The sequence below is a fragment of the Pan troglodytes genome, chromosome 2 (genome assembly GCF_028858775.2).
Source record: "Pan troglodytes isolate AG18354 chromosome 2, NHGRI_mPanTro3-v2.0_pri, whole genome shotgun sequence".
NCBI classification, from domain to species: Eukaryota; Metazoa; Chordata; class Mammalia; order Primates; family Hominidae; genus Pan; species Pan troglodytes.
The window spans coordinates 8,818,868-8,845,146 of NC_086015.1; the positions used below are offsets into that span (position 1 = coordinate 8,818,868).

At 44.5% G+C, this 26,279-nt stretch overlaps 1 protein-coding gene across 1 annotated transcript in view; it reads left to right on the forward strand.

Moving 5' to 3' along the window:
* ITPR1 (inositol 1,4,5-trisphosphate receptor type 1) overlaps nt 1–26,279 on the forward strand; it is a 354,044-nt gene that overhangs the window by 281,699 nt on the left and 46,066 nt on the right. The window contains exons 47-54 of the mRNA XM_054680363.2: nt 147–347; nt 2,168–2,278; nt 4,442–4,537; nt 7,509–7,631; nt 8,706–8,810; nt 12,830–13,022; nt 19,928–20,050; nt 25,277–25,452. Coding sequence (XP_054536338.1) covers nt 147–347; nt 2,168–2,278; nt 4,442–4,537; nt 7,509–7,631; nt 8,706–8,810; nt 12,830–13,022; nt 19,928–20,050; nt 25,277–25,452 — 1,128 coding nt within the window. The remainder of the gene's footprint in view (nt 1–146; nt 348–2,167; nt 2,279–4,441; nt 4,538–7,508; nt 7,632–8,705; nt 8,811–12,829; nt 13,023–19,927; nt 20,051–25,276; nt 25,453–26,279) is intronic.

Genomic DNA, 26,279 nt, shown 5'->3' on the forward strand with positions numbered 1-26,279 from the left:
GGCATACTGACTCTTCCATGCTCTCCCACGTGGCATCTCTCTGTATAATTACCAACCTATTAGAGGCTATCAAAATGGCAGGATGAATAATGTTTCCCTCTTTCCTCTGCCTTTGCTCACCGAACCTGGGGACTACCCAATTGCAGAACTTCCTCCGTTGCCAAAATAACAAGACCAACTACAATCTGGTATGTGAGACCCTGCAGTTTCTGGACTGTATTTGTGGAAGCACAACTGGAGGCCTTGGTCTTCTGGGCTTGTATATAAATGAAAAGAACGTAGCGCTTATCAACCAAACCCTGGAAAGTCTGACCGAATACTGTCAAGGACCTTGCCATGAGAACCAGGTAATTAAATTTCTGTTTTGGGATGGGGAAAAAAAGTGTCCCATTTTGGAAATGTTGACAGAGACTAGTTCAGAAATCACGAAGCCTGTGCCTGTTGGCCTAGGGAGTCAGTAGGACAGGAGGCTGTCTTCCAGCAGTTGAGAAATAGCCATGGTGTTTCATGATACTTCAGAACCTTCCTAATGAAGGACATTGGAGGGACAGTCCATGGTCTCTTTCCTTGGCTAGGTTTGGCTTCATTTGATCTGGTTTGAATGTCCAACTATTTAACTTGATTTCTAGGAGTAGGCAATAAAGCAGGAGTGAAATGAGAACCAAAAGACAGTGACCTATTTTAAATACTAGGGGATTTCAAAGAGTGACTACTGGAAGGGGGTTTAAGCCTAGCTAGAGAGAAGAAAATTACTACACGTGAGACAGCTTGAAAGTAATATAAGGACATTTTTATAGTTGAGATTTAAACATCATGGACATTCAGGGAAAAGAAAGATGAGATAGTCTTGACTTTGGTTTCTCAGAGAAGAATATTTTGGGAGTACAACCCAATAACTTCTTGTCTTGAGTAGAGTCATTGCTTATACATGGCATCTTAAGGATTTTGTGAGTTTTTGCATTGTGCTAGGTTGAGTATGATTTTTTGTTTGTTTGTTTTTGGAGACGGAGTCTCACTCTGATGCCCAGGCTGGAGTGCAGTGGTGCAATCTCGGCTCACTGCCTCCTGGATTCAAGCGATTCTTCTGCCTCAGCCTCCCTAGTAGCTGGGACTACAGGTGCATGCCATCATGCCTGGCTAATTTTTGTATTTTTTTAGTAGAGATGGGGTTTCGCCATATTGGCCAGGCTGGTCTTGAACTTCTGACCTCGTGATCCACCCACCTCGGCTTGCCAAAGTGCTGGGATTACAGGCTTGAGCCACCGCGCCCAGCCAAGTATGTTTTTTAATACCAAATTATAGCTTCATCCTAACTGGAGAGAGATGACCAAGGCTTCAAATGGTCAGTGCTAAACCCAGCAGCCAGGGAAGGTTACTTGTGTGACTTGGGGAGCCAGGCCCTTCATTCAGAGGAGAATGGTTTATGAGAGACAACTCATTGTCTATTAAAAACCTGGTCTCAGTTGTCTGTGAATGTGAGAATAGCATTTTGTGAGATGCACTTTCCTCTCCCGGTTCCCTCATGAAGCAGATGGTGTAGTCCTAGTTAAAATGAAAAGGAACAAAAAAATACAACAGGCTTGGGGAAAGGCTTTATTTGACATCTAAGTGAATTTCCTTATTACCTCAAGTTTGCTTCTCTGCCAAATAGGGGCCTGTTGAAAGGAACAGATCAGAGTGGATTGTGCTGCAAACGGAGATGTTACCTGGGGGCAGATGATTAATTTTGATATTGTGTGCCTTAAACAGGAAACTTGCTTTCCAAGCTTAAGCCTTAAGCTAAAGTACAAAATACAAAAAGAGTGATTTAGAGAAAATGGAACACACCTTGAAAGGGGAAAAAGGGTTCAGAACCCAGAATCAGTCATACACCATATTTTCCCTTAAGAACAAAAGCCAGCTGTGCTGCATGATTTGGATTAGACACAACCAATTTATCAGTTACAGTGCATGGGGACTTTCCTACTGTTTACTGTTAATTCTGAAACTAGAGATTTTCATCTGTCTTTTATTCTTACCACTTTCTCACGGAAAATTTGCAGCTCTCCCCTAGAGACATTACTGGGAGTGGTAAGCATTGTGTTGAAATAGCAGTTCAGCCTGTTGGCCTTTGACGTCTGATTTATGACCAGCGTTTGTGTGAATGTCTGTGTGTGTCTTTGCTCAGAACTGCATAGCCACCCATGAATCCAATGGCATTGACATCATCACAGCCCTGATCCTCAATGATATCAATCCTTTGGGAAAGAAGAGGATGGACCTCGTGTTAGAACTGAAGGCAAGTAGGAATTAAAAGCAGAAGACAGTCATTTGGAAACAGTCACTTTTGTGTTTTGCCTTGGCATATGCACATGGGCAATTAGCCATGAGAGTAAATATTAAAGATAGTTCTTTAAATGAATGACCCAGGTTGCTAGTGCTGACTACGATGCAGAACTCCAACCTTTCTCTTCCACATAAGGTATCTCATGAGGGGATAGGAGCTTCTGAACTGTTAGGTCACACAGAATGAAGATTCCTTGCTCCAAGCTAAGAAGTGAATCCCAACAGCATCGAGTACTAAATACCTTGGTTCTGAAAGTCACAAAGAGAGAAACAGTGGAAACGCCATTCCCTCTCTGGTTTCTGATTTTTCCCCATTTGAGGGAAAAGGGCCGGTTGAAGAATAGTACAACTAAGCCTATCTAGGACCAAAAAAAAAAAAAAACCCAAAAAAACAAACGTGTATTTTTACTTAATCAAGGAAATACCTTTTTCTCTTTTGTCACTGATTTAGCAGAAGGGTGGTTAATAATGTTGGTGTAAAATAAGGAAAATTACACAAACCAAAAATGTGCCTGCAGGCTTCTGCTGAGTTTCTCTGTATTGTGTACAAATGCGGGACTGCAGGTGACTGATGTGGAAGCCCCACTGACATTTGGACTCTCTATTACTCAAACAGCTTAACGGAATGAAAATCGTGACTTCTAGGTGCTAAACCTGCAGCATTTCCAAGCTGGCCTTTTTTGGATATTTGAGAAATTGATGTTGACTTCTAAAGTATACCCAGAAAACCCTCCCTTCTATGTAGGGGTTCCATAGGTTCTCTGAGAATCCCGTGATTCAGTTTTAACAATTGAGCTTGCAGGCATCAGGTTTCTAAAGTATATTTCAAAACATGTTAGCCTTTCTGGACACATTTCCTTTTTAACTGTTCCCATGTCAGGGCATGTTGAGATTTGTCCTCTATCTGCCCATCCGCAGCAGCGAGCACTTCATCATTATCATGAAAGAGCCTAGAACTACAGGGTTTTGGCTGAAAGGTTGAGCTGTATTTATTGCATGAAGGATGTCATAGGAAAGGTCATTAGGAAAGATGGGAACACAGAAACCTGTGGGAATGGCAGTTATTTTTTCTTTACTATTTAGAACTGAGAGTCCACACTGACAGTCGATTTGGGTGTGTGGTTTAAATGGACTTTTTTCCGCTATTTTTAATTCCTTTTGACAAATTGTGTTTTAGAATGAATTTTAACACATTCAAGCTCGTGTACCTGGCCACCATTTATCAGAAAGTCCGAAATAAACAGAAGTTCATGTGCTCCTGGTCAGCATTTGAGTGACTTTTTCAACTAATCCAGTGATCTATGGATGATGATAGAAATTTGTGCCCTGCGATAGCATGATACCCTGACTCAACTGCTGTGACCTAAACTAGGGGAAGAAATAAGACCACTCACACTGTCCAAAAAAAGAAAAAAAACCCAACAGCTTTCAAGTCCTGTACGTAAAGAAGCATACAAAGTATCATAGACCCAGGGCCTAAAATGAAGTCAAGCCAGGAAGTACAGGATGTGGGGGGTGAACATGGGTGTTTTTAATGTAATGGGAAATTAGGGCTTGGCCTGCATACATTGTTCCTTTGGGTCACATTTGTTAACTAGTGTCAGATGTACTCATTATATTAGGGGTTATGAGAGCTAATAGAAATATTTTAAGACAGGGAAGAATTACCTTTATTACCTGTCTTCTGTGGCCTGCAAGGCCAAATAACAGTTTGTAACCACACCTGCCCGGAAGGCAGCACAGATCTGTGTAGTAGCAGCTTCTTCCCAACCACCGTCACCATGAGGGTGACAGTGTATCCGTAAGCACCCACGTGTAAATTCCCAATTTCTTCTAGGACTTGTACCAGCTAACATTAGGGCATAACACACATGCCCTGACAAATATGTGCCTCTTTGTCCGAAATCAGATTCTGCACACGTATCTGGGGTCTGAAGGGGGACGTTCTCTGCCTGGTGCAGATGGATTTTGATGTCCTTAACCCGGAGCTTCCTCACGGGGTGAAATGTTCGTCTGTTTAGCCGGGATGCCTCCCATGTGCCAGTTGGCACCTGCATTCAGGCCGGGCCCCCAAGCAGCCCCTCTACATTTCCTCTCCCTTTGTTTCTCCAACTAGAACAATGCCTCGAAGTTGCTCCTGGCCATCATGGAAAGCAGGCACGACAGTGAAAACGCAGAGAGGATACTTTATAACATGAGGCCCAAGGAACTGGTGAGTCGGGTGACGGATCTGATGGTAGCACCAAGGAGCATTGCGACGATATTTGGGACAGAGCAGAGGATCTGCTTCCTGGAGCTTTCTTGAAGGTTCCCAAAGTCAGAAGTATAAAGGGAACATTGAATTCAGGCCTCTGACTGAGTAGAGAAGTGAAATATTTTGGTTGGTGCAAAAGTAATCGCGGTTTTTGCTATTACTTTCAATGGCAAAACCACTATTACTTTTGCCGTTGAAAGTAATGGCAAAAACCGCGATTACTTTTGCACCAACCTATACGACATTGAATACGTGCTATTTTACCCTCTCCCTTTGGCGTAAACCACATGGAGAAGCCTCCCTCTCTGTTTTTCCCTCATGGGGGACAGTGTGGTTACGGAACCTAGCAGACCTGAGTTCAAGTCCATAGCTCTGCCTGTTTTGCTGTGTTACCTTAGACTTCTCTGAGCTGCACTTTCCTGATCCATAAAAGGACAATAATAATAATATGACCTAGTCCAGAGGGTTGCTTTGAAGACTAGATGAGAAGATTCATGTCAAGCCCTAGCACCGTGCCCAGCACCTGATACACCCTTAATGAACGGAAGTTCCTTTTCCTTTCTTTCCTCGTTTGCTGCTGGTATTGGAGCCATATCTTTGTCCAGTGCTGAAGAATTCATGTCTCTTCTTGGTGCCAAGAGTCTGAGCTACAGAAATGTTTTTTGGTTGCTGACGTTTGGATTTTTTGTTTGTTTCATTTAAAGAAAACACGATCTGGTTTATTTTTGAGGGGTGATAGTCACAATTGGCTGTGACTTGCAGGTTGGGAGAGTGTTGCAGGCTGTGAGACGAGCAGCTTTCAGAGACGGTGACATGAGTTGAGGGCAGAGCTCTCTATTTGGACTTTTTTTCCACGCTAATAAACTGTAACTGACAGACTTAAATGAGGGCACCAAAACATTTCTGCCTCCTGGTGACCTGAATGTGCATTTGGGGGCCAGGCAAAAGTCCCTTTATGTATGCTTTTAAATAAAGTTAAGAGCAGCCCAGTTCTTTGATCTCTGAGGTCAGGGAGTAAGTTCTCAGCCCGAGATGGAAGGCCTCTCTGAGTTTACATAACAAGCTTATGTAACTGGGGGTCACTGGGGAGGCGAGGTTTGTCATTCTTGAGCAGGGATGGAATGACTATGCAGGGACCCTATCTGGCTTCCCAGGAATCAAGAACATGCCCCAGCTCTCTGACCTATCCCAGGTGGGGAAAATGTCAACACCCAGTGAGGTGGCTGGCACCGGCTCTTGGGCAGCCCCCCGGTGGTTGGAGAACATCATTCTGGCTCATAGGAAGAGTCAGGCTTCCTGGAACAAACACTGTTCTAGGAATCCAAATAGAACACGTGTGTACATGCATGTGTGCGTACATACGTGTGTATGCTCCTGGCCTCAAATCGCATGTAACATGTTGTCTGCTCAATTTAGTATTTGAGAGAATTGGCAGGGAAACAAGCTCAGACAGTGAGGCTCTCTTGTCTCCACCGTTACTTCCAGGGCCTGACTTGGTGTCCGTACTGACATACGTGGCCTTTGGTATTAGATAATGACAAATAATTCATGGGAATGGCCTCGTGGCAATGGGGGAGGCAGAAATGCCCACTGAATCATCAAAGAGGATTATAATTTTTAGTACAAATTAGAGGTTGAAGGTATTTTCTTCTTCTTGAAATGATTCAATCATGAATGATGTGTTCATTTGATACGTGTTGGCCACACCCTACATTGTCCTGGGCATTGCGGAGGGTCCTAGGGGAAGGATTCAGATATGAGCAGACCCAGTCCCTGCTCTCAAGAAACTGAGACAGAAACTTGAGGGAACAATCAGACAGGCACAGAAATGCTCTGAGAAATGTGCTCAAACCATGAGACAAGCCAAGTGTGTGGTCCTCCGGGAGCCGAGTCTTGCAGCTGTGGAGGGTAATAGGGCCAAGTTCACATCCCAGCTCACTACCTGTGACTTTAGGAATGTTCTTTTATCTCCTTGACTCTATTTCCTCATCCACTAAAAAAATAAATAAGGAAACAGGTGCAGTGGCTCACACCTGTAATTGCAGCACTTTGGGAGGCTGAGGTGGGAGGAACACTGGAGTCCAGGAGTTCAAGACCAGCCTGGGCAACATAGTGAGACCTTGTGTTTACAAAAAAATAAAGCATTAGCCGGGCATGGTGGTGGACACCTGTAGTTCCAGCTACTTGGGAGGATAAGGCAGGAGGATCACTTGAGCCTGGGAGGTCAGGGCTATAGTGAGCCATGATTGTACCACTGCACTCCAGCCTGGGTGACAGAGCAAGACCCTGTCTCAAAAAAAGGAGGGGAATCTCTGATACCTTATAAATGTTTGTGAGCATTAAATTTTTTTGAAAGAATGTTAAACACCTAGACACAGTCCTTGGCACATAGTAAGTACTCAGTAGGTAATACTAGTTCGTGCTGTTATTTTCATTTGGAGTAGGCTGTTGGGCACTGGGAAAATTTTAAAAATGAAAAAATAGTTTCACCAGCTATTCCTAAATGTGAATAGACTTCTTATTAGGTTTTCCTGAAATGGCAAAGGGCTGGGAGTGGGGAATGTTGGTGGGAGGAAATGTTGAGATAGGAAAAGTCTGGCTTCTAGCCTACATTCATATCATATTTATTGTTTCAAGGCGCTTGAAAGCCATTGCTGCCTTCTAAAGAAGGACATTAACCAGCCACAGCATGTCTCTTGGTCTAAGTAGAGTGAATGAGTTTCATTTCTCACGACAGGAGAGGTGGATTGGTATTGACTGCCTGTGCCAGTGTCATGAAGGATTCTGAGGCTGTGTCCAAGCCCGATAGGAGAGAGTGCGGAACAGCCTTTTCCCTGGGAGGGGAGACAGCCAGTGTGCATGCTGTCCATCCAGTCATGTGTGGGTCGTCCTCGAAACAGGATTTTTGTTCCCTTGGCTCTTCTTGCAGGTGGAAGTGATCAAGAAAGCCTACATGCAAGGTGAAGTGGAATTTGAGGATGGAGAAAACGGTGAGGATGGGGCGGCGTCCCCCAGGAACGTGGGGCACAACATCTACATATTAGCCCATCAGGTATGATCTCTCCTGTGCCTCCTCTGGATGCTGCCTCCCTACAGGTCCAAAATTCCGAGCTGGAGGGTGCCCCCAGTCTTGCTTTTCCTTTATGACTTTAACCTAGGACTGTCTGTACTCATGAGCCTGCGGCTCACAGGTGCTCGTGGCAACCTGACCCAGTGTGCAGAGTTCCAGGACGTTTCCATTTTTCCACAGTGATAGGGTCATGTAGTTGGAAATCCCCGTCTTTCTTAAAAGCATTCACCCCCAAGCAGTGATACTTGGATGGTTTATGACTCTGTCTGGAGACAGTTGAAAGGAGTCTTAGGCTTTTATAAATATTGATGAGCCTCTCTTAACAATCTAAAGAAATAAACTTCAGCTTCCTTGCATATTGCACTTGGAAATCTGTGGGAACTTGTCCTTATGACTTCCTTTTGTTTCCCTTTTTGGGGATACGGCAATACTTTATGCCCTGGCACCAAAATGCCATGTTTCATAATTCTCCTTCCAAGCGGCTGGGTTTTTGAAGAGCCTTTCTCTTTTTGGATGCCGACGTGCCTTGAGCTTTCGGTGGGTAGGGGCAGGCTGTAACCCTGCTGGAGCCTTGTGTTTCCTGTCCCGTCCACCTCTTTTAAACTCAGATACGGGAACCAGATACACAACAATGATGATATTGGGCCCGAGGTTGGTGGGCCCCTGTTACCACCCACTGGTTAAAGAATTTCAAACAGTCTCCTGCCTCTTTTCCCTTCCATGACCACATCTGCCACCGAGAAGGTTTCTGAACATTCCGAATGGAGGCTCCCTAGGCTACACAGAAAGCCCCATCTCCCTCCTGCCTGGCTAATGACATCGGGGGAAAGTGGAACCATGTGTGGGCACGAGCTTTCCATGCTTTTCTACCAAGCTCCCAAAATAGCGCCTGTGCACAGCACGCCATGATGGGATGGAGCAAGCCTCGTGGCACCTTTGCCCTTTGGCTTGCTGCTGGTTATTATGCATTTTTAAATACCCAACATTAGAAAGGAGTTTCTGTGTTCCTGTTGTGAAGAGACACCAACCTCCTGTATCTCTGTCCCTGTATTCTAGTTGGCTCGGCATAACAAAGAACTTCAGAGCATGCTGAAACCTGGTGGCCAAGTGGACGGAGATGAAGCCCTGGAGTTTTATGCCAAGCACACGGCGCAGATAGAGGTAAAAGCTGAGTAAACTCAGGGCATGGGGTTGTGTTGAGGCCATTAGTGTGCAATGCCCTGCTCTGGGGCTGGCGTGCATTCATTCATCTGAGCAATAGAAATGTGAGTGTGTACTGTGTGCTAGGTCCTGGGCTGGGTGCTGGACATCCCATGGCCAAGACAGTCATTATTGCTGCTTGTGGTCCGGTGGGGAAGAGGACACTGAGCAACCTCTCATTCATCACGAATTCACGAGGACAGGTGGGAGGCATCATAAGAAAGTCCAGCAGAGAGACCTGCTGTAGATCGTGGTGGTCACAGAGGCCTAGTCTGAAAAAATTTCATCTGAACCCAGACCCTAAGGAACAGAGGGATGAAACAGGTAGAGACTAGCAAGAGGAACTTTTCAGACATGGGGAATAACAGCAAGCGAAAGCCCAGACGTGGGAAGATTCTAGGTGATCCGGAGGGGCTAAGCAAGGCTTCAAGGCTCAGGGCATAGAGTTCAGTGCAGAGGGAGATCCGAAGGGAAAGGCAGGCAGCCCTGATCTCACAGGGTCCTATCAGCCATCCTTATGAGAAGTCTGGGCTGCATCCCCAGAGCAATGGGGAACCACTGGAGAGTTTTCCCCAGGAGGGCATTACAATCAGATCTGTGTTTTTTTTTTTTTTTTTTAAAAAAAGGTGTCATGTGGCTGGGCACAGTGGCTCATGCCTGTAATCCCAACACTTTGGGAGGCCGAGGCAGGTAGATCACTTGAGGTCAGGAGTTCAAGACCAGCCTGGCCAACATGGTGAAACCCCTTCTCTACTAAAAATACAAAAAAAAAAAAAAAAAAAAATTAGCCAGGCGTGGTGGCACGCGCCTGTAATTCCAGCTACTTGGGAGGCTGAGGCACAAGAATGGCTTGAGCCTAGGAGGCGGAGGTTGCAGTGGGCCAAGATCGCACCACTGCACTTCAGCCAGGGCGACAGAGCAAGCTGTCTCAAAAAAAAAGAAAAAGTGTCATGATGCATTGTGAGTGTGGAGATGGCCATAATGTGAAAGGGGAGACTCCACCTAATCTAGGGAATGCTAAAATTACAGAAGCAGGTGCTGGGCAGCCATAAGTTAAAAAGAAGACAAGCTGAAGCCACACATGTTGGTGTTATATTGAAAATGTGACTTAAATTCTTTCAATAAAGCTTTACAATCTTCTCTGGGGGAAAGAAACAAACAAAAAAACAAAGCCTCTGCAAAGTCATTGGTGTATCTCCATTTTGCAGATGGGGAGCTGTGAAATAAGGCTCAGAGAGACTGTGTCACTTTTCCAGCCACCAGTGGCAGAGCTGGAATTTTCATCCTGATCTGTCTGGTCCCTGAGCCTGTGGGTCCGTTTGTACCTGCACTGTCTTTCAGAATCCAAGAGAACACAGACTTCTCTCTACAGGCTTTGAGCAGTAAGGAATGATGTGTTTTGCTAATGAGGAAATGCACAAGTTCAATATCAGTGTTGAAACAAAGATTTTAAAGAATGGACAGACTCCTTTGGGCAATATGAAATGTTCATGATGGAGACTTTTCAAGAATGTGTTCTGACCTGATGTCTCAGGTCTCTGGGCTATCCTAATAAAACACATCATTTCACTGATTAGCCAACCATGCCAGTGTATGTGAGCAAATATCTTTGATTTATCATTAATGCCTAGGAGCTTGACTGAAGGGCCAGCTCTGTCCTCTAGAGCCCTTAAAAGGCGAGCTTTAGATGTCTGTGATACAGAATTTCAGAGGAGAAAAGGACCTTGGAGATTATCTCACTGAGCTCCTTGACTCACTGGGGAGAAGACTGAAACTTGATCAGGTTTAAGAGGTGTGAACAAGGTCACCTAGCTTTTTAGGGATGTTAGAAGGACGGAAATATGCTCTCCTGACTCCAGATTCTAAATCTACTGAGAAAGAGTTACGAATAGATCTTAAATGGTAAAGAGAAGTGACCAGGCATGACCTAGCTCTCAAATCCTGCCCTTGGCCAGCCACCCAGCTCTTCAGGTTTCCCTAGGGAGTGATCGATGCAAAGCCAGGGACACTTTGTTACTACCAAGGGCTTTCCATGCAGACCCAATATCTTCACTCTGGTGAACTAGGCTGGGTAGCCCTGGAGTCTAGAACTCAGTTCTTGCCAGGAGGCCTCCTTGTCTACTCCTCCTTTCCCTCCTGGACCCAGATGCACACCTCAGATCATCTTCCTTCAGTGGGAAGAAGCACTTGTCCATAGTCCACTTGACTATATGAAGCAGGCAGGCTCTTGATAGCAGGAGACGGCAGAGGTGATCCCTGACCCTTGCATACACCAAGATCATGGGGGAACTGCTTGTGTGCAGGTTCTGGTCACTGACCCCACACCACAATTCCAGTGAAATGGGGTTGAGTTATGGACAAGAATCAGTATGGTAACTAACCTGATCTCCACATGGATTTGGGAACCACTGGTCTAAAGACCACACCCCCCAGAACTTATGGAGGCAGGGCTGTGGGAATCTGTCTCACCTCTAAGAGAGTTTCCCACTACAACTTGACCTGAGTCACCTGTCTTGCTGTATCAGGGAACAAAGGTTTTGGGAGAGCTAGAACCAGCTCTTCTTGTAGAGCACGTTGCATCCTGGGCCTCACCTGACTTCTCCAACCTCTGAGGAGGAAGAAGAGAGACTTGTGCCTCTACTATACTGTAACCCATAGCCCTTTCGAAATCACCACCTCCCAGGACTATGACACAGTCAAGTGCGCTAGAATTTGAACAATCCAACCAGGGTACCTCCTCTCTGGGGACTGAGCCAGTCTAGGAAGGGCATGGAGGAAACTTGCAAGGTGTCCACCCCGGGGCCCAAACATACCCAGCATAAAGAACAGTGAGTGCTGCCCCAGAGTTAAATAGGCAAGTTGGTTCATGTATTGTATGTTTTAGATCCTTTGACAAGGTAGGAGGTCACTGCAACTGGATATAACCAAAGATCTCTTTTTAAAGTTCCCATCTAGGAAAAATAACCCAATGTTACTATCTGAGAAAGTGCCTTAAGTGAGATTTATACCACTGCCTAGCAGTGTACTCTCCAACATGATAGTCACTAGCTATGTATGGCTATTTAAATACAATTAAATAAAATTAAATATTCTGCCTCTCAGTTGCACTAGCCACACGTGTTAGTGATTGGGGCCACACGTGACTAGCGGCTGTCCTCGTGGATAGGACAGACACAGAACCATTCCATCATTACAGAAAGTTCTAGGGATAGCACCAGCCTCATGTGAATATGCACACAAAACACAGAGTGAATTGATCCAGATAAAAGTTGGTCACCTTAGAAATTAATGGGTTCACAGGGAGGTAGAGGTTGCAGTGAGCTGAGATCGCACCACCATACTCCAGCCTGGACAACAAAACGAGACTCCATCTCAAAAAAAAAAAAAAAAAAAAAAAATTCATGGGTTCATCATTGTCTTGGATTATATAAAAAAATTAAAATTAGGTCAGGCACAGTGGCTCACGCCTGTAATCCCAGCATTTTGGGAGGCTGAGGTGGGCAGACCACCTGGGCTCAGGAGTTTGAGACCAGCCTGGCCAACATAGTAAAACCCTGTCAATACTGGAGGAAAAAAAAAAAAAAAGCCGGGCGTGAAGGTGCATGCCTGTAATCCCAGCTACTCTGGAGGCTGAGGCAGGAGAATCACTTAAACCCAGGAGGCAGAGGTTGCAGTGAGCCAAGATCGCACCACTGCACTCTGTCCTGGGTGACGGAGCAAGACTCCTGACTCTGTCTCAAAAAAATAAAAATTAAAAATAAATAAATAAAATTAATGGATCTGAAGTTAGGAAAATACTCTTCCAGAGTTACCCAAGCTATTTTTTATATAAATCTGAGACACACAGCCCAGTTTGGGGTTATAAAATCAGAGATCATATTATACTCAATCTTGACCACCGAGTCTACCACCAGTAGCAAATAGTCTTAGTAAAAGGTTTCAAAGATGAATATTTAATCTCATCCACTTTTTCATCCTAGATTGTCAGATTAGACCGAACAATGGAACAGATAGTCTTTCCCGTGCCCAGCATATGTGAATTCCTAACCAAGGAGTCAAAACTACGAATTTACTATACTACAGAGAGAGACGAACAAGGCAGCAAAATCAATGATTTCTTTCTGCGGTCTGAAGACCTCTTCAATGAAATGAATTGGCAGAAGAAACTGAGAGGTGGGTTCCAACGCATCAGCAACAACACAGAGAGACACAGTTCTGGGATTTCACAAACTTGGGCCTGATGGTGCGTTCATTTCCAAGCAGGAGCAAAGCTAGTATCATTTATGATACTTTGCACCTCTGACCACCAGGAAGTCATAACCAGTTTTGCAGCTGATCAGTGGGCTCAAGCCAAAGTATGATAACTCCCCTGAAAAGGCTTCCTTCATCAGAATTTGACTTGATTTGATTGGAAAGCTCCATGGAAGACTTTTTGAATGCCTCTTTTGGTATCTCTATCTAGAAAATAAAGAGAAAAGGGAAAAGCCCAGGCCCTTGAGCTCACAGGGTGGTTCACTTGAGCAGGAAATTCACACTGCTTGCTGGCTCACTTACTAGCACACCTGCTCCAGAGACTCTGGTATTTTCCCTTTTATGGGGTAGCTTGGATTTTAGACTAAATCGTTTTACAGGCAATGGAATCATTTGCCACATAAGGTGCATCATTGCTCACCAGCGAGTCCCATTGAGGATCCCAGCCAGGCAGGTGGAAATTACTTGTCTGAAACACATTCGTAGGGCTTCCCCAGGGGGCTTCTGTGTTCCTGGTTTTCACTGGGGTTTTAATGTGATCCTTCAGTACCAGCCTTGTGCTTGGCACCGGCTGTTGAGACCAACTTAAAAAGGATCGTGCTTCATTTCTATCTGTTCATCAGGAGCCAGATTTTTTTATTTGAAACACTGGATTCCAGCTATAGTTGTGACATGTTGAGCTCTTTCTGAGGGGTAGACCTGGGGTGGAGAACAGCCGTGTTGGAGGTCAGTTTCCCAGAGCTTTCGTCTTCTCCGTGATGCTGCCAATCTGAGCAGGCACAGACCAGTGCTGTCTGTGTTTTTTCTTCCCTTTTCTCCCTACCTGCCTGCATCCCTAGATTAGGCTAATGGCAGATAAGGTGGTGCAAGAAGGTTCGCCCAAAGGTCCCGTTCCCACCTCACTTCCAGCCCCGCTGTACTCTTGCTCGTCTCTAAGGGGCACCTTCCTGTGCAGCACCTTCAAACATTACAAAAAGTCTGGCCAGGCCAAATCCGTCCCTCAGCCAGCTCCATGTCTAGCGTCTGACCGAGGGGCCAGGGGACCGTTAGCAGACCAGCCTCTGTGGCCTCCACGGTATGGACCTCAGGAGACAGAGGTGCAATTCTACCTGGTATCAGAGTGTCCTCATAGCCTACTGTAGATTCCTCAAAGACCCTTGCAGCTCCAGGATCCTCATGAACATGGAAACTTTTGCAGAGCACCATGCTTGGGCAATAAGAGGGAAAAAGATACCCTGTACCCCAAAAGGGAGACATAGACCCCACCCATTTCATCCTCATTTTTCTAGCTATTATGTTACATAGGAGAAAACTTATCTGTTGCTTTTGTCCTTCACTGGGATATTCCATCATTCCAGCTTTAGGGAATAATCCTGAGGTGTTTTGTTTTTGTTTTTGTTTTTTGAGACAGAGTCTCGGTCTGTCGCCCAGGCTGGAGTGCACTGGCGCGATCTCGGGTCACTGCAACCTCCACCTCCCGGGTTCAAGCGATTCCCCTGCCTTAGCCTCCTGAGTAGCTGAGATGACAGGCACATGCCACCATGGCTGGCTAATTTTTGCATTTGTAATTGAGACGGGGCTTCACCATGTTGGCCAGGAGGGTCTCAAACTCCTGACCTTGTGATCCATCCGCCTCAGCTTCCCAAAGTGCTGGGATTACAGGCATGAGCCACTGCGCCCGGCCAATCCTGAGTTCTTGTATCCAAACCTCCATGATAGTTAATAGGCTGTAATTTTAGCCTTATCAGAATATGTGTCTATGAAATTGGTCAGACACATACACTGATACATTCATTCTCTATAAATTGTTTTATGAAATGTTTATGTATAATGTATGTATTTTATAGGTTCTCCAAACGGCTTATTTTGGAGATGACAAAAAGGTTTTCACCTTTTCTGGTGAGATGAGATATCTCCTTATCCCTTTTCTTGAGATAATGTCTCCAGCCCGGAATAGCGGGAGGACCCTCAGGCCCAAAGAGTGAGGAATCAGTTCTAGTCCATTTCTGCCCCCAACAGGCTCCATGGCCCTGGGACAAATGGCTTAACTGCTCCCAGACCCTCACCTGTGAAGTGAGGGATTAAGATGACCTAACTGATGGACTGTAGCATGGTCATTATGCCAAGACTTATATTATATTGTAGCTAATACCTTCCTTATTTCAGTCATTCTTTTTTTGAAAAACAGTTTTCATTTCAGTGAAACTTAAGCACAACTGCAGTTGTCAGCTGAAAGATTTTAATTGGCTTCAAAACTATCTGCTGGTAAGAGAGAAATTGAAAATAATAACTGAATTAACCATGATTTGCACACTTGGGGAGGGAGAAATGTACTCATCAGAAATACAATTAAAATGAAATGCATTTTCCCCTCTAAGTAGCTTATATCTCTTCTAATAAGTCTGCAGAATCAATTTTTCAGGCTCATTCATTTCGCTGTTTTACCTTTTCCTGAATGTATTGCAGAGGATCATCTGTTCTTCAGTAAATCTGCAGCTAGGACTCAGACACGTAGTGAGATCCGTCTGAGACTGATGGGGCTTAGTATTTTCTTCTGCAAGATTAAAATATGCAATTGCTCTGAGCTTCATAAACTCTCTTCTCTGCTTTATTTACACTAGAACACACACATAGTCTTCTCTGCACTCACATCCTCTCTCTCACCATCCCTCTCTGATATCCTTTCCTGAAGATCCTATCCCCAGTGAAGTGAAAACTCTGGGCTAGGAAAATGAGAAGAGAGAGAAAGAGGAAATCGAGGCAGAGTTGAATGTGCTGACACTTTCTTGCATGAGGTTTTCCCATGTGATTATCCCACTCGTAAGTATATATGGAGTCCAAGCCTTCCAGTAAAGGCCCGTTCCTCTCAAACAAACACAAACAAAAAACTAGGAAAGAATGTTACCAAGAGATGCCCTAGGCTGTGGTTATTTAAATTGCCTTGCCAATCCAGGATCACAGCACTCCTTCTTTTTGCTATAATGTAGCAGGTATATTGATCCAACCAACTTTTAGCCCCTGATAAGTAGAAAACATGCTGTAAGGCAGCGGTCCCCAACCTTTAGGGCAGCAGAGACTGGTTTCATGGAAGACAATTTTCCACAGATCGGAGGGATGATTTGGGGATGAAACTGTCCCACCTCAGATCATCAAGCATTAGATTTTCTTACGGAGTGTGCAGCCTCTTAGATCCCTCACATGCACAGTTCACAATAGGGTTCGCACTCTTGTGAGCATCTGATGCCCTTGCTGATGTGACAGAGGCAGAGCTTAGGCGGTAATGCTCGCTTGCTGCTCACCTTCTGCTGTGCTGCCCAGTTCATAACAGGCTATGGGCCAGAACTGGTCTGCGGCCCCAGGGTTGGGGACCCCTGCTATAAGGTACATTGAGGAATTCAACAGTGTGTAAGCTATGACTCCTCCTGTGGGCACTTACTATCTGAAGTGGGCAGACAACAATGGCATATTTTTAAGTGGCTGCAATACCAAGCTGTTTGTGACTAGAGCTGTAATCAAGCATTGACACATGGAAGTACAAGAAAGGAAGGCTTCAGAGAAAAGGTAGGATTTGAGTAGCATATAGAAAGGTCTGTAGGACTTGAATAGACACAGCCTGAGAGACTGGGGGATGGGGAGATGTATTTGTTTCCCATTGCTGCTATAACAAATTACCACAAAGCTTGAAGCTTACAACAACATACGTTGATTATCTTACAGTTCTGGAGGTCAGAAGTCTGAAAAGATTCTCGCTGGGCTAATACCAAGGTGTTGATAGGGCTGTGTTCCTTCTGAAGGCCATATCCTTTTCCAGCTGCTAGAGGCTACCTGTGGCCCCCGGCCCCTCCCTCCACCTTCAAAGCAGCATTGTCCAGTAGAGCATTTCTCATGCTGTGCTACTGACCCTCCTGTTCCCTCTCTCACTCTCTCACCTACACGGATACTTGTGACCACATTGGACCTACCTAGATAATCCAAGACAACCTCCCCACCTCACATCCTTAACCTAATCATACCTGCAAAGCCCCTTTTGCCAGGTTAGGTAGCACATTCACAAGTTCTAATGATTCACATGTCAACATGTTGGAGGGGGGCACATTATTTGGCTGCCACAGAAAGTAGGTTAGTTGCTTTTTATTGCTGTATAACAAATTGCCCCAACATGCCGTGACTTAAAACAATAAATGTTTATTTCCTCACAGTTTCTTGGGGTCAGGAACTTGGGAGTGGCTCCTCTGGATGGTTCTGCCTCAGGTCTTTCATTGGGTTGTAGCCAGGATGTCAGCCAGGGCTGCCATCATTTGAAGGCTTAAGTGGACCTAGAGGGTCCACTCCTTGGTGCTCTTACATGGCTGTCGGCAGGAGGCCTCAGGTCCCCTCCACATGGACCTCTCCATAGGTCTGCTTCAGCATCCTCATGACATGGCAGATGATTTCCTCAGAGCAAATTATTGATGAGACAGAGGGAGAGGAAGAGAGAGAGGAGGAGGAGGAAGCCACAGTGTTTTTATTAATATCACCTAGTCTCAGAAGGCATGAACCAGCAGTTTCACTCTACTCTTATTTATTAGTAACAGGTTGTTAAGTCCAGCCCATACTCAAGTGGAAGGGAAATTAAGATGTACCACTTGAAGGGAGGAGGATCAAATAATTCATGAACATATTTTTAAATTGACACAAAGTGAGTGTGCAGAGGCTGGAGAGTGCGGGGTGTGTTCGGGAACCACCACTAGATTGGGATACAAAGGCAGAGTATATGGGGAAGGGGAGTGGGAGAAGTGTCTGGAAAGGTAGATAGGGACATAGTTCCATGTGCCACAGGAAATAAAAGACATTGCATGTCAAGATTGGTCTCTAAGTATCTTCTTGCACCTGGATAAATACCTAGTTGATTTGAAGGACTGAATGTTTGTCCAGATTGAAAACAACATTACAACTTAAGTAGAATGTTAGCGTTATAAAAATAAGATTTATTTCATGAACTATATGCCATAGTTGAAGACCATTTATTACAATCATATTAGCGTATCCTGCAGTACACGCACTCACATTTGATACGGAGCACTCCCTCTGAAACGAATGCTGGCTTACACAGACCATCATTGAGCTTTGCCAGATCCTTTTCTTCCCCCCAACTTTGTTTTATGAGCTTTTTATACACACACTAGTGTGGAGAGGATATTTCAGATTCCCACATATCCATCACTCAGCTTCAGTGGTTATCAACTCTTTGCCATTCATCTCTTCTGTCCTCTTCTGGAGTTTACATATCCAGATCAGAAATGGGCTTCAGTCCCAGAAGAAACACAATAGCTGTTGTTTCTAGAGCAGATAAATGTCTCAGCTTAAATTTGCTTCAGCAATCAACTTACCAAAAAAAGTACATTGCTACGTAGTGGTTGACTGGGTCCTGGCTGGCTCCCCCATTGAATTGTCACATGGGTCATTTATTTTTATCCCTGTCGCAGACCCCAGAGGATCACTAACCTGGATAACAAGATCTCCACTGCTTCTGCCCTGTGCTGGGCCTCAGTTTCCCTCATTTATACAATGAGGGATTTTAAACTAGATGATTGCTCATGGCTCTAAAACTCTACAGTTTGGAAACATTGCCTGTTACCAAGTGCAAACATGATATGGGCGATTAATAAATTACCCAGGGCTCTATTTAATTGTACCATAATTTCATTTTGGTTGGAAGCTCCCAAAGGCTTGGCTGCTGCTACAAGCATTATTATAGGGCCATTGGATTTGTCATTGGCTGCTGTCGCAAAGTTCCATGATGACTTCATTGGGAAAAAGAAATATACGATAGAGATCCATTCTCACGTACTCCATGCTTTTCTCTGGAGGGGATGATGTGGAATGAGACTGTCTTTTGGAAACTTTGCCTGTGACATGGACACTGAAATTATGCCTACCATGTCTATTTTGGAGCATCACCCTAAGTGTAAAGCACCATTGAAAAAGAGTTCAGGGAAAAAGGCACCCCTGTAACCAAGTGTTTGTTGTTCTAAGACTGAGAATGCCCGGCCAGCGTGGGATAACCTGTGGGCAACGGTGGATAAAGGTGGCAGCAATGTCCAAAGTGTCTCTGTCTCTTGCCCCTTTGTGATGGCTTTGCTGCCACATCCTGTCTCTGCCATAGCCCTGGAGATGGGAACTCTGCTGCTGACCACGAGGTCAGCAACTTGTACCCCTCGCTTCCCTGTCCTCAAGAATGATCATCCAACTTCAGGGAAATGGCAGATGACTCAATGCCGGGAAAGGAATCATTGTCTTGCTTTTAGGCACTGGCGTGTTAGTGGAGCATGTTGAGCCAGAGAGGAATGTGGAAATGATACCAGCCCTAGTCTGGGGCCCAGCGGGGCTGACTCTGAATGCTGTATGTCCCCCACCCCTCCCCAGTGCCCCACACTTCTAAAAAGCTAATTGAATTTTTGGGTCTCTCCGGGCATCTCATCTGGTCCCAGAGCCCTAGGGGGAACCGAGGACTCAGTGTGTGAACTCTGGATAACCCCCAGATTCCGCAACTGATGGCTGTGGCTGGGGTATGCAGGGTTTATAGATGCTCCAACTTTTCTCTTTTTCCTCTCTCCTTACTCCACCCCCAATACATCTTCTGTTCCAGTAAGTACTCCACACAGAAATAAACCAATCTGATGTCATTATGTACCAAGTTCAAAACAAATGATCATTTTTACTATTGTGGTAAAAACCGGGAACAAAAGTGGACTTGTGGGGCAGAGCTGGCGGAAGGGCCACATTGCATTCCTGGCGTTCCGGCTTGGGGTCTCCAACCTCACACGGCTTTGCCTTTGTCTCTGCAGCCCAGCCCGTGTTGTACTGGTGTGCCCGCAACATGTCTTTCTGGAGCAGCATTTCGTTTAACCTGGCCGTCCTGATGAACCTGCTTGTGGCGTTTTTCTACCCGTTTAAGGGAGTCCGAGGAGGTACCCATATCTTTAACTTCAAAAAACCTATTAGAAGCAGCAGGAAGGCTAGGACTTGCATCTCAGCTGTGGTTCCTGGATGTATTGGTGCAGTACTGGGGATCCCAGTTATCCACATTCAGACAAGAGGAGATTGTAGCTGTTACCATAGATTTAGTTTTAAATCTAACTAACTTAAAGTAATTTAACTTTTTTATCCATTTTTTTTAACCAGGAAAGAAAGAGAAGCAGCTAGATACTATTAAACCTGTGAGAAAGTCTCTTAATCAGCCCCTTCTTTTATATATGAGGAAACTATGTCTCAGAGCAGTTAAGAAATCAGGCCAAAGTCACATAGCTAACTAATGGCAGAGCTAACTCTAAAACATAGACGTCTTGATGCTCAGTCCAGTATATGTGTTGCCACGCCGCACTTCTGGAATTGATTTCAGACTAAAGAATTTGTAAGAAATCTCTGGAATATTTTTTTTGCCAGGGGTCAGAGGGGAGGCAGGACTTGAATGACTGCAGACTGTACAATGTTTAGTCTATTAAGAGGTACCTGCCATTATTCACATAACAAAACATGATGATTATGGTCTTTCTGGGTTCCCCCCAGCCCACCTCCTTCCAGGCTACACATTTTGCTGAGAAAAGGCAGACAATTTGGAGGGGGGCATTTTGCTATTTGGGGCCCCTCGACAAGCATTCAAAGCTCCTCTTCTGTGATACATTCATGGCCCCTTTTCTGACATCCACAGCAGCCACCTGGGAGGTCCACCTCCCAGCTAAATTTTTCATCAGAGCTTTTTGGCAGATCACCTCACATACGCATAGATCAACCTGCCAGGAACCACCTTATGTGACAGAGAATGGGATAAAGAGCCCAAAACCACACAGGAGTAAGTTTCAGGCTCCACGCTTTAGCTTAATCATGCAGACATCAACTGAAGCAGACATGTATGGGTAATGAGTCAGTTTAAGGACCAACTTGAAAGCGATGACACGTTATGTAATGCTTATATGCCTAAGTTACCCTTTTGAGGAGCTAGCTTCTCTGTTTGACCTTAAGTTACGTGGAAGGCACCATCTGAATGCCCCCCCCCTCCGAAAAGTACAATCTAAACACAAGTCCAGGGGGGATTTTTTTTTTAATGTCATGTCAGGAAACATGAATGCCCGTGTCTATGTCTAAAAAGATTTGACTAGAACCCAGAGCTGCAAGGTTTTCTCTTTGGGGATGTCCACCTTAACCCAGCTGCCAGTCAGCAGAGGGCTAGTGAGGAGCTCAGCTGGCGGCGGCGGAGGAGGCCCAGGTCTCCTTTCGCCTCAGGGAAGTTGTCATGTTCCTCACAGCAGATTATTCAACGCTTACCTTGTCTGTGTTTTCATTTACTCTCCATTGCCTTAAAAATATTTCAAACAGATTTTATTATTCACCACGTCTGTTTTCTTCACCGGTCATTTGTGGCAGCATTCAGGCCAGTTCTGGGGACAGGGAGTTAACAGCCCCCCACCCTTCATTGACAAGCCTCCTGCAGTGCCTTTCTTAGACTTAGGAAGTCCAGAGACTTAAGGTCTCTGCCTGGCTCCTGCCGCCCATTTGCCAAGCCACTCTGGGCAAGCCACTTCAGCAAGTCCTTGTCATCCTTTATGTGAAGAGATGTTTACATTAAGCCCATGGTTAGAAAACTTTGATATGGCTTCAGAAAATCCTGTGGAACCCGGGGAAGAACAGTTGGCAAACTAGTCAAGATCTCCAGAGCATGTGTTTCTTGCCCATCCAAGCTTGAGATCCCCTGGATGGTATGACTATCGAGGGTCCTTCCAACTCTAAAATGGTGCATTCTGAATGAGCCATCAACTCAGGCTGGTCTGCAGGAGACAAGGGTGCCTGGTTTGGAATCATGGGCTTTAGAACTTCATGCTGATGGACTAAACTGAAAGCATAAATCAGAGCTCCTAGGAGATTTGACCTGAGGCTGATATGACCCAAGGAAGCCTTTTCCATTATCTAGTAGCTGATACTTCCTTAAGTGCATCAGTTCACTCTCAGAGGGATTCTTTTTTCCTTTTGTAAGATGCATTGAGGGCATTTCCTATACTCACTGCTAACCATCCTCAGTAGAAGGGTTGTATTAACCCTGCCTAGAAACAAGATCTGGTTTGTTGACCTGAAAGTATTTCTTTGAGCTAATATGTGTTAGGATTTGTTGCATCCTAAAGGCAAGAATTCATAATGTCCCTCTTGAATGTGTATAATAGCCGTATTATGTGTGCTGATTTTGTGTGGCTTACAAGGTTTGCGACTGCCAAGAACCAGTGGCCTTAAAAGCTCCTTTTCAAAAGTATCACCGCCCCTCCACCTTTGTTTTAGAACTGACAAGTTACAGTCTTTCAAAAGCGTGCAACTCAGGCAGCTTCAGATTGCTTACTGAATTTGTGAGCATGCCGTGATGGCTAAAGCAAATGTAGTACTACTTTTTAAATGTTTTTATTATTGAAATTGTCAAATATACACACAAGTAGAAAGAACAGTATAATGAGCTACCATATATCTATCGGCCAGCTTTAACAATTTTGCCCATCTTGTTTCATCTATCCCCGTACTATATTTTCTGAAATATTTTAAAGAAGTCTAGACATCTTGGATTTTTTGTCCATAAATATTTCAGTGTATAACTTATGAGGACATTTTAAAATATGTATAATCACCATGCCATTATCATATCTAACAAAACTAACAGCAAATCCTGTAATAGCCTGTCCAAATTCAGATTTCTCCAACTGTCTCAAAGATGTCTTTCTAGAGTTGATTTTTTGGAATCTAGCACTATGTTTTTTTAACACTGCTCTTATAGTGAGGAGACAGCATTTTTACATTGGCCTCTTCAGGATTTGGGACATACATTGTACTGGTCACATTGATGATACTGAGATCATCTTAAGAGTCCATTTAAAATGGCATTAAGCATTTCAGAAAATGATAAGCCACAGACTGGGAGAAAATAGTTGCAAAATATATATCTGATAAAAAGCTTATATCCAGAATATGTGAAGAACTCTTACAACTCAACAATAAAAAAAACTATTCAATTAAAACAGTGGGCAAAGCATTTGATCAGACACTTCACAGAAGAAGATGTATGAATGGCCAGTAAGCACATGAAACGATGTTGAGAATCACTAGTTATCAGGGAAATGTAAATTAAAATCACAACACCATACCACTGCAAACCTACTAGAATGACTAAATGAAAAAGATGGGCACTACCAAGTATTGGTGATGCTGTGGATCAGATGGAACTGTCATACACGGCTGGTGGGAAGGCAATGTGATACATTCACCTTGGAAAACAGTTTGGTATTGTCTTTTAAAGTTAAACATATCTGTAGGATCCAACATTCTACTTCTCTATGTTTGTCCAAGTGAAATGAAAATATGTCCACTCCAAGAATTGAACATGAATGTTTCTAGTAGCATTATTTGTAATCACTCCAAACTGGAAACTCATTGATTGTTAACTGGACAAATAAATTGTAATATATCCATACTATGATATAGTCAGCAATAAAAAGTACAAAGTATCAATACATACATGGTAACCTGGATGCATCTTAAAAACTTGCTCAGTGAAAGAAGTCAAGCACAAAGGACTACCTGATAGGATTATTTTCCCATTTTTATGAAATTCTAGAAAGTGCAAAGCTATAGGGACTGACATTATTAGATCAGTGGTAGCTGGGGGTAGGGATGGGGCAAGGCATCACCTGCAAAGAGGCACAAGGAGACTTTTAGAGTGATAAAAATGTTCTGTATCTTGACTGTGGTGACAATTACGTGCGGTGGTCACATGACTATATAAACTGCCAAGATTCACCAAATTTTACACTTAAAATGCATGGATTTTTAAAAATATTGATTAAGGACCATTGACTTCAGAGGCAAATGGTCTGCAGCCATTTGCTGCATCACTTTGGGCAAGAAATGTAACCTGAGACTCAGTTTCCTTTAGAGTAGACTGGGGACAGTAGGATGAATAAATGATCATCAACATCAAGGGCTTGACACGATGTCTAACGATTGTTAAATGCGTAGAAAGCGGCACATGTGCCTCAATGTGCACTTCTTGAATTTCTGAGAAACCTCTGCCTCTTTGTCCCCATTCCCAATCAGCTTTGCCTTTTGAAGGATTTCAAAAGGGAAGAGGTAAGTGGCTGGGCTGGGGGGAACAGTTGTTAAAGTGAGGCTGAATCTCGGCAGGCGTGGACTCAGTGAACTAGGGCAGCCAGCAGCTGGTGGAAGAGCTGTGCCCTGCAAAGGTGTCTCCTCCCCAGTGGTGCCACAATCCAAGCATCTCTGAAGAAGTGAAGCTCCTTTATATAAGTGGCCTTAATCATGTAGTGCTGCTTGTTTACATCTGAAGGAGACTCAAAATGTGACAGCATTTGAAATAGGGGTGTTTTTTTTTTAATGAGTGTTTTACAGAACTATATTTTTAGCCGTGTTGGCTCATGTTATATAACCAAGCCGTCTCGTGGGACACTCTAAATAGAACTTGCAGTAGCAAGAGATGACAAAAATTGGTATAAGCTCTTTGACTGCAGGGATAATCTAATTGTAGCATGATGCTCATGACACGGAAGTTGCCTTTCTCCTTCCCTTGGAGAAATCTGATTCAGGCAGGGGACCTGCAGTTTTCCTTTGCATACTTTTAATAGAAATTAAGTTTAGGCTTCCACGTCGCCTTCTTTGAGTGAAGTGTGACACATGCATGAGTTTTATTTCTCGAACAAGCTTTTCGTGAGTACCTGCCAGGCACCAGGTACTTCCCCTGGGGAATGTGCAATCTGGTGAGAGAGAGACAAGTAAACTGACCATTAGGAAATAGTGTCCCGTAGGGATGACTGGAAGCAGGGAGTACGGAGGAGGAGGGAACTCCTGACATGTTTTTGTGGGGAGGAAGGGGATTGGGGGAGGCTTCCTGGAAGAAGTAACGTCAAAGCTAAGACCTGAGATGAATGAGAGGGGAAGAACTTCCCAGCAGAAGGAGCATGTGTGGAGGCTTGGAGGTCAAAAAATGCTGATGGGACTGGTTATGGATGGGGCAGAGAATTTGAGGTGAGAGTTGGGACTGGTAAGCCAAAAAAGTTATTGAGGAATCTGTAACAGTGCATGTTTTAGGTCTGTCCCCTGTACTCAGTGAATGCACAGATTTGTGAGAGAACCCTGTTTTGTCCTTGCAGGAACCCTGGAGCCCCACTGGTCGGGACTCCTGTGGACAGCCATGCTCATCTCTCTGGCCATCGTCATTGCCCTCCCCAAGCCCCATGGCATCCGGGCCTTAATTGCCTCCACAATTCTACGATTGATATTTTCAGTCGGGTTACAACCCACGTTGTTTCTTCTGGGCGCTTTCAATGTAAGTGTGAATACCTTCCTTGCCACTGTTTTGTTTGCAGATTAATAGGAATGCCTTGCACTCTGGTTTCTAGAATCCTGGCCTGTGCTTTCAGTCCAGAAAATTATTGTTGGGGGCAACTGTTTAAATAGCAGAAGCAAGGGATGGCTGCAGGTGGACGTCTCCCTCTTGACCTCCTCGTGGTGCAGTGAGCCTTGTAATGTATCCCTTGGGCACCAGCACTCTCACTTTTAGGGACTATCCCTGTCAGGAGATAGGCAGAAAAAGTGGTAGTGCTTTGAGATTTCAGTTAGTTTTGCCAATCTGGTCAAAGGTTTGTTGGGACAGAAGATTTTAGACAATAAGTGAAATGATCAAATATTAACACCGTACCCACTTCTGGAGAGGCCCACATAGAAAAGAGGGGATAGGTAAGAGGGCCTGGCCAAATACAGAGACAGGGCAGGTGGAGAGGGAAGAGGAGAAGCAGAGACAATTCTTTAAAAGTCAGTGGTGACATTTAGAAATGCTGTTTCACTACCATTGAAAGATAGAAGCCAATTTCATCTCTGGGAGAATTCTTAGGACAAACTGATATAAAACCATACATTAGAGAGGTTTCCTTGTGAAGGGAAGGAGAAAATTTGGACATGTGAGGCACTGGAGGATCTAAAAATGCCTTCCAGGGGTTTCTGCCCTGAGTATATAAGGAAGCTGAGGTCCCATGCAAAACTGGAAGTGATATCGCAAAATAATATAGTAATTCAGTGCAACAGCAAAAGCCCCAAAGGGAGTATTCAAATGGCACAGGCAGCAAGGACTTTAGAGAACAGGTCATGTCAAGCTGA